Source organism: Oncorhynchus masou, chromosome 1 (genome assembly GCF_036934945.1).
Source record: "Oncorhynchus masou masou isolate Uvic2021 chromosome 1, UVic_Omas_1.1, whole genome shotgun sequence".
Taxonomy (NCBI): domain Eukaryota; kingdom Metazoa; phylum Chordata; class Actinopteri; order Salmoniformes; family Salmonidae; genus Oncorhynchus; species Oncorhynchus masou.
In genome coordinates, this window is record NC_088212.1 from 857,200 (window position 1) to 866,547 (window position 9,348).

Here is a 9,348-nt window from a genome sequence, read left to right on the forward strand (position 1 = left end):
TCAACCCTATCGTTCACCTTTAGGATGAATTGGAACGCCGACTGTGAGCCGGGCCTAATCACCCAACATCAGTGCCTGACCTCACAAATGCTCTTGTGGCTGAATGGAAGCAAGTCCCCGCAGCAATTTACCAACATCTAGTGGAAAGCCTTCCCAGAAGAGTAGAGGCTGTTATAGCAGCAAAGGGGGGACCAACTCAATATTAATGACTTAACAGAAAAGTGGAGGCTGTTATAGCAGCAAAGGGGGACCAACTCAATATTAATGACTTTGCAGATGAGTAGAGGCTGTTATAGCAGAAAAGGGGGGACCAACTCAATATTAATGACTTTGCAGATGAGTAGAGGCTGTTATAGCAGAAAAGGGGGGACCAACTCAATATTAATGACTTTGCAGATGAGTAGAGGCTGTTATAGCAGAAAAGGGGGGACCAACTCCATATTAATGACTTAGCAGAAAAGTGGAGGCTGTTATAGCAGAAAAGGGGGGACCAACTCCATATTAATGACTTAGCAGAAAAGTGGAGGCTGTTATAGCAGAAAAGGGGGGACCAACTCAATATTAATGACTTTGCAGATGAGTAGAGGCTGTTATAGCAGAAAAGGGGGGACCAACTCAATATTAATGACTTTGCAGATGAGTAGAGGCTGTTATAGCAGAAAAGGGGGGACCAACTCAATATTAATGCCATGATTTTGGAATGAGATGTTCGACAAGCAGGTGTCCACATACTTTTGGTTATGTAGTGGACTGTGAAGTTTGTTAAATACTGTGACTTACCAAGACATTTAGTATAAATAAAACACATATATACCCACACACACACAGTTGAAGTCAGAAGTTTACATACACCTTAGCCAAATACATTTAAACTCAGTTTTTTACAATTCCTGACATTTAATCCTAGTAAAAATTCCCTTTCTCAGGTCAGTTAGGATCACCACTTTATTTCAAGAATGTGAAATGTCAGAATAATAGTAGAGAGTGATTTATTTCAGCTTTTATTTCTTTCATCACATTCCCAGTGGGTCAGAAGTTTACATACACTCAATTAGTATTTGGTAGCATTGCCTTTAACTTGTTTAACTTGGGTCAAACGTTTTGGGTAGCCTTCCACAAGCTTCCCACAATAAGTTGAGTGAATTTTGGCCCATTCCTCCTGACAGAGCTGGTTTAACTGAGTCAGGTTTGTAGGCCTCCTTGCTCGCACACACTTTTTCAGTTCTACCCACACATTTTCTATGGGATTGAGGTCAGGGCTTTGTGATGGTCACTCCAATTTGTCACAAGTTTGTTGTCCTTAATTGATTTTGCCACAACTTTGGAAGTATGCTTGGTGTCATTGTCCATTTGGAAGACCCATTTGCGACCAAGCTTTAACTTCTTGATGTCTTGAGATGTTGCTTCAACAGATCCACATCATTTTATTTCCTCATGATGTGATCTATTTTGTGAAGTGCACCAGTCCCTCCTGCAGCAAAGCAGCCTCATAACATGATGCTGCCCCCCAGTGCTTCATGGTTGGGATGGTCATGCAAGCTTTCCCCTTTTTTCTCCAAACATAACGATGGTCATTATGGCCAGACAGTTCTATTTTTGTTTCATCAGACCAGAGGACATTTCTCCAAAAAGTACGATCTTTGTCCCCATGTGCAGTTGCAAACAGTATTCTGGATTTTTTTATGGCGGTTCTGGAGCAGTGGCTTCTTCCTTGCTGAGTGGCCTTTCAGGTTATGTCGATATAGGACAGTTTTCACCTACCACAGTCATTAAACTTGAACTCTTTTAGTTGCCATTGACCTTAAGGGGAAATGTGTGATTAGGAAAGACATTTGTATTTTTGTAGTGACTGGGTGTTTTGATACACCATCCAAAGTGTAATTACAGTGCCTTGCGAAAGTATTCGGCCCCCTTGAACTTTGCAACCTTTTGCCACATTTCAGGCTTCAAACATAAAGATATAAAACTGTATTTTTTTGTGAAGAATCAACAACAAGTGGGACACAATCATGAAGTGGAACGATAGTTTATTGGATATTTCAAACTTTTTTAACAAATCAAAAACTGAAACATTGGGCGTGCAAAATTATTTTTCACCCATCTACCAATAGGTGCTCTTCTTTGCAAGGCATTGGAAAACCTCCCTGGCCTTTAGTTGAAATTCACTGCTCGACTGAGCGACCTTACAGATAATTGTGTGGGGTACAGAGATGAGGTAGTCATTAAAACAATCATGTTAAACACTATTATTGAACACAGAGTGAGTCCAACTTATTATGTGACTTGTTAAGCACATTTTTACTCTTGAACTTATTTAGACTTGCCATAACAAAGGGGTTGAATACTTATTGACTCAAGACATTTCAGCTTTTCATTTAATAAATAAATAAAAACATCTAAAACCATAATTCCACTTTAAGGTTATGGGGTATTGTGTGTAGGCCAGTGACACAACATCTCAATTTCATCCATTTCAAATTCACACTGTAACACAACAAAATGTGGAAAAAGTCAAGGGATGTGAATACTTTGAAGGCTCTGAAGCTATAAATTCACGTCATAGCCATTATCACAAAATTACATGCATTCTTTAATCAGATCTATTGTTGTTATTTACACCCATGAATGTGAAGTACGCAAACTGATACATGAAGTCAGAGGTGAGGGATACTAGGCAGGAGGCCCTGGGACAGAGGGAGGTCAGGGCTGAGGGGTACTAGGCAGGAGGCCCTTGGCCAGAGGGAGGTCAGGGCTGAGGGATACTAGGCAAGAGGCCCTTGGCCAGAGGGAGGTCAGGGCTGAGGGATACTAGGCAGGAGGCCCTGGGCCAGAGGGAGGTCAGGGCTGAGGGATACTAGGCAGGAGGCCCTGGGCCAGAGGGAGGTCAGGGCTGAGGGGTACTAGGCAGGAGGCCCTTGGCCAGAGGGAGGTCAGGGCTGAGGGATACTAGGCAGGAGGCCCTGGGCCAGTGGGAGGTCAGGGCTGAGGGGTACTAGGCAGGAGGCCCTGGGCCAGTGGGAGGTCAGGGGTGAGGGATACTAGGCAGGAGGCCCTGGGCCAGTGGGAGGTCAGGGCTAAGGGGTACTAGGCAAGAGGCCCTGGGCCAGTGGGAGGTCAGGGGTGAGGGATACTAGGCAGGAGGCCCTGGGCCAGTGGGAGGTCAGGGCTCCCTCTCTCTTTCTAGCATACTTACTACCTCCATGTCTCTCCAGGTGCTACAGAGACATAATTATGCTCCCAAACTTTCTGACAAACTACCTGCAATCTCTCCAGAGAAGTAAATTACACATAATAGCATACTGTGTAAACCTCCTTCACTGTGGCAGTCTGCCTGTGTTATGACAGCATATTATCCAGGGCCACTGGTTGGGTTTACAGTACTCACTCCAACCCATGCTCTCTAACATGTGTCCATCCCTCTGTCCCCAGGTGAGTCTGCTGGGCTATAAAACTCTATAGAGCAACACATCAACAGACCTGCCACCCTGTTGTCAGCTATCTGCAGACAGTTCCCTGAGGAAGGATGTAACTATCAAGACTGTCAAAGGCCACATTTTGGGGATGACCAAATGCAATAAAGTTTTGTATAAAACAACTAATTTTCATTTTTGTATCGTTAAATTACAAAACAATAACTTTTTCATGTCACGTTGGTCTTCACACTAACTTCTGTGGTAACTGAAAGATACCGGTTAGAGCTTATGATTCAAAAGGTTTAAAATGCAAGTCACATGGCAGAATACATTTTATTCATGTATATCAGACCTCACACAGGTGTGTCAACTAAAATATAATCCCAGACAAGCGATTTGAAGTCAGTAAGTCGGTGACTGCATCCGTAGAAGTTTGTATGAATTTGAGTGGTTACATACTATGCATGTTGACAGAATGTCTGAGAGAGAGACTGGTGCTGTACTCTCAGGTAAGACCTAGTGGTAGCCTAGTGGTTAGAGCATTGGACTAGTAACCAGAAGGTTGCAAGTTCAAATCCCCGAGCTGACAAGGTACAAATCTGTCGTTCTGCCCTTGAACAGGCAGTTAACCCACTGTTCCTAGGCCGTCATTGAAAATAAGAATTTGTTCTTAACTGACCTGCCTAGTTAAATAAAGGTAAAAACAATTTAAGACCTCTCAGAGGGGCATTTTACTAACAAACTATTAGTCACCAATACATCAATAAACAGGTTGAATAGTCAGTAATTACCTAGTCTCTAACAGAAACGGTTGAATAGTCAGTAACTAGCTAGTCTTTAACAGAAACAGTTGAATAGTCAGTAACTAGCTAGTCTTTAACAGAAACGGTTGAATAGTCAGTAACTAGCTAGTCTCTAACAGAAACGGTTGAATAGTCAGTAACTAGCTAGTCTTTAACAGAAACGGTTGAATAGTCAGTAACTACCTAGTCTCTAACAGAAACGGTTGAATAGTCAGTAACTAGCTAGTCTCTAACAGAAACGGTTGAATAGTCAGTAACTACCTAGTCTCTAACAGAAACCGTTGAATAGTCAGTAACTAGCTAGTCTTTAACAGAAACGGTTGAATAGTCAGTAACTAGCTAGTCTTTAACAGAAACGGTTGAATAGTCAGTAACTAGCTAGTCTCTAACAGAAACGGTTGAATAGTCAGTAACTAGCTAGTCTTTAACAGAAACCGTTGAATAGTCAGTAACTAGCTAGTCTTTAACAGAAACGGTTGAATAGTCAGTAACTAGCTAGTCTTTAACAGAAACCGTTGAATAGTCAGTAACTAGCTGGTCTTTAACAGAAACGGTTGAATAGTCAGTAACTAGCTAGTCTTTAACAGAAACGGTTGAATAGTCAGTAACTAGCTAGTCTTTAACAGAAACGGTTGAATAGTCAGTAACTAGCTAGTCTTTAACATAAAGCTACCAGTTATATAGATATTTAGCTGTTCACTCTGCTGCTGCAAGTGATACCGGTGCCACAAGTCTGGCGCCAACAGTCTCTTGAACAGCTTTTATCCCAAGCAATACACCTGATAAATAGCTAACAAAAAACCTACACAGACTGAGTTAACCTTGTTTCATTTAATTTTACTTAACTAGACAAGTCAGTTAAGGAAAAAATCTTATTTACAATGACGGCCACTGTGTTCTTGGGGACCTTCAATGCTGCATACATGTTTGTGGTACCCTTCCCCATATCTGACTTGACACAATCCTGTCTCTAAGCTCTACGGACAATTCCTTCGACCTCATGGCTTGGTTTTTGCTCTGACATGCACTGTCAACTGTGGGACCTTATAGAGACAGGTGTGTGCTTTTCCAAATCATGTTCAATCAATTGAATTTACCACAGGTGGTCTCCAAGTTGTAGAAACATCTCAAGGAGGGTCAAATGAAACAGGATACACCTGGGCTCAATTTCGAATCTCTTACTTATGTAAATAAGATATTTCTGTTTTTAATTTTTTGTAAATGTGCCGGGTGGAGATTATAAGAGTACATCATGACCATTAAGGCCAGATTGTTCCCTCGAGATGTTCAAACCTTCATAGAAGACCAGCAGGGTCAAATAATAATCACAGTGGTTGTAGAGGGTGCAACAGGTCAGCACCTCAGGAGTAAATGTCAGCTGGCTTTTCATAGTCGATCATTCAGAGGTTGAGACAGCAGGTGTGGTAGAGAGAGAGTCATCCAGAGGTTGAGACAGCAGGTGTGGTAGAGAGAGAGAGGGAGAGAGTCATTCAGAGTCCTAGACAGCAGCTGAGGTAGAGAGAGAGAGAGAGTCATTTAGAGGACTAGACAGCAGGTGAGGTAGAGAGAGAGAGAGTCATTCAGAGGACTAGACAGCAGGTGAGGTAGAGAGAGAGAGAGAGTCATTTAGAGGACTAGACAGCAGGTGAGGTAGAGAGAGAGAGTCATTCAGAGGTCGAGACAGCAGGTGAGGTAGAGAGAGAGAGTCATTTAGAGGACTAGACAGCAGGTGAGGTAGAGAGAGAGAGAGTCATTCAGAGGCCGAGACAGCAGGTGAGGTAGAGAGAGAGGGAGAGTCATTCAGGGGTCGAGACAGCAGGTGAGGTAGAGAGAGAGAGGGAGAGAGTCATTCAGAGGTCGAGACAGCAGGTGATGTAGAGAGAGAGAGAGTCATTCAGAGGTCGAGACAGCAGGTGATGTAGAGAGAGAGAGAGTCATTCAGAGGTTGAGACAGCAGGTGATGTAGAGAGAAAGAGAGAGAGAGAGAGTCATTCAGAGGTCGAGACAGCAGGTGATGTAGAGAGAGAGAGAGAGAGAGAGAGTCATTCAGAGGTCGAGACAGCAGGTGATGTAGAGAGAGAGAGAGAGAGAGAGAGTCATTCAGAGGTCGAGACAGCAGGTGATGTAGAGAGAGAGAGAGAGTCATTCAGAGGTCGAGACAGCAGGTGATGTAGAGAGAGAGAGAGTCATTCAGAGGTCGAGACAAGGTGATGTAGAGAGAGAGAGAGAGTCATTCAGAGGTCGAGACAGCAGGTGATGTAGAGAGAGAGAGAGAGAGAGAGAGAGAGTCATTCAGAGGTCGAGACAGCAGGTGATGTAGAGAGAGAGAGAGTCATTCAGAGGTCGAGACAGCAGGTGATGTAGAGAGAGAGAGAGAGAGAGTCATTCAGAGGTCGAGACAGCAGGTGATGTAGAGAGAGAGAGAGTCATTCAGAGGTCGAGACAGCAGGTGATGTAGAGAGAGAGAGAGAGTCATTCAGAGGTCGAGACAAGGTGATGTAGAGAGAGAGAGAGAGTCATTCAGAGGTCGAGACAGCAGGTGATGTAGAGAGAGAGAGAGAGAGTCATTCAGAGGTCGAGACATTGCCATCAATAAAATACAATAGTACTTGTTGTCCGTAGCTTAGGCCTACCCATACCTACCCATACCATAACCCCACCGCCACCATGTTCACCACTCGCCCACACCACGCCATACACGTGGTTTGCGGTTGTGAGGCCGGATGGAGGTACTCTCTAAAACGACGTTGGATGCAGCTTATGGTACAAAAATGAACATTCAATTTTCTGGCAACAGCTCTGGTGGACATTCCTGGAGTCAGCATTCCAATATCACGCTCCCTCAAAAATACAGACATCTGTGGCATTGTGTTGTGACAAAACTGCATTTAGCCTTTTATTGTCCCCAGCACAAGGTGTACCTGTGTAATGATCGTGCTGTTTCTAACCCACCTGTCTGTGTCTCCCTGCAGCCTTCTCCCCAGTCAGTGGAGGCGCTAACGGCCATGACGGTCTATCCTGTCTGTCCATCAGCTCCCTGGTCAACAGCTCTGAGGGGAAGACTGAGTGTGACGGACAAGACCAGGGACAGGGCTTTACTGTCGACTCCATCATAGAGGGAAACCACAAGTAACCAGAGAGAGGAAGCGAACAAAAAAAACATATAAAATCACACTCTTTTTGAAATCTATTTGTTGAAATAAAGGTTTTGTTTCTGTAAACTTTCTTCCAATGTTGTCATTCTGAAGATATTCAAAGTGTGGTTATTCTTTCCTGTCTGAGCTCTATATAAATGGTTCTAGTGAGTGTGGTCTGTTAGCCAGGGGGAGGGTGAACATACAGGGGAGTTATGGATCATGTTGCCTCCCTAGATCTATACCAGTCTATCCTACACTATACCAGTTTATATTAGTCTATATATGGAATATACTAGTCTATCAGTCTACTTCAGGCAATATTAGGCTATACCAGCCAGCCAATACCAGTGTATATCGGTATATACCAACCTATACCCGTCTATATTTGTATATACCAATCAGTATATAACAGACTATGGGAGGCGCAAGGTACTACATAGTATGGAGCGCCGTTTGGGTCTGCGTGTCGAAAACGATACACTTTAAATAACAGTTATTTTTATAGAATGATGTTGTGTGCTGAATTTGCACGTTCAAGCCAAGCACCACCACTGTGATCAATAGCACTTTCAAAGCTGTACAGAAAATAAGTCCGCAAACAACCGGCCACGATGTGTTTACAATACCGCGTTGGTAATATGGTTTGTTCTACCGAATGGGAAAACGTCTGTGTGAGCATTTAAAATAAGATCAGGATCAAACGAGCAAGATCAAAAAAGTGTGCAAATATCTTTGATACATGTTATTTGCAACTTCTGCAGTAGCACCCTATCTTTAGCTTGGCACCTAGCTAGCGCCAATGCAACCAGCCTGAAAACAATGCAGTCATTTTCATTATTCTTAACAATGGTTTAGGATTCCATGTAAGTATTAGTTAGAGAGACACTAGTTGTTGAACTTCAGTTCATGAAAATAACGAGCCAGCTAGCTACTTAACCATGTTGCCCAAAGCTAACGTTATAAGCAGCCCGATAACTTCCTCTGGCCCGTGAGGCTTTACCGGACCGGTTACGTGTTGTGAAGATAGCCACAATAGTGACCTTTGCGGTTGGCCTTCAAAAAGTCTCTATGAAAATGACGCAGAACATTACAATTGGTGGAATCGTGACATATTTAGACTAGATAATGTTAAACAAGGTTGGAATGGGGTATATGTCTACTAGGTGACTCCCACAGAACACAACTGTGAAGAGTTTAAGCAAATAGCTCTTATCAGGGACGTTGACAGGGAAATCACCTGCCCAGTCAGCCTATTGTGTGTACTGACAATCATATTGCACTGTACAGCCTTATCTAAGGATTGGGGATCAATGAAATGGGGTATCAGTCTACTCAGTACCTAAGTGTTTTTCCCCAACGTCCTCCTCAGTGTTATCAGACTCCTAAACATCCACGTTGTATTGTTTCTCCTCCGGAATAGTGTTCAATACACATAGTAGGTTGACTGGTACAGTAAATGAGGTTCAATTCACAGTTGTTTCAGAGTCCCGCAATAAGAGCTAAGATGCTAATATTCTCTGGGAGTCACTGAGTCGACTGATACCCCATGTCATTGATCCACAACCCATGGGTAAGGCTGTGCAGTGAAATAAGGTGGCCCCAATGCAATTCTAAAGTCTAATACACCAAGTGGGATTTCAACAGATTTTTGTCAAATTAACAAATGATTGTATTTTGTTGAATTTATATAACAACATTCCAAATTCGTTTTGCAAGATCTATTAAATTATGACATAATTCCACTATTTGTATTAATTTGCTTCGCTGTCAATGACAGACTGACTGTCTTATACATTTGGGGTATTTGTAACGATCGTCTTCGGTGGAAGGAGAGGAGGACCAAAGCGCAGCGTGGTAAGTGTTCATATTCATATTTATTTAAACTCAGAACACTAAACAAAATAACAAAGAGAATGAAACTTAACCGAAACAGTTCTGTAAGGTGACGAAAAACACTAAACAGAAAACAACTACCCACAAACACCAGTGGGAACA

At 42.9% G+C, this 9,348-nt stretch overlaps 1 protein-coding gene across 1 annotated transcript in view; it reads left to right on the forward strand.

The window, feature by feature from the left end:
* Nucleotides 1-7,349, forward strand: part of dmrt1 (doublesex and mab-3 related transcription factor 1) — a 98,117-nt gene extending 90,768 nt beyond the window's left edge. The window contains exon 5 of the mRNA XM_064971800.1: nt 7,189-7,349. Within this exon, the coding sequence (XP_064827872.1) occupies nt 7,189-7,349 (161 nt within the window). The remainder of the gene's footprint in view (nt 1-7,188) is intronic.
* The last annotated feature ends 1,999 nt before the right edge of the window (nt 7,350-9,348 follow it).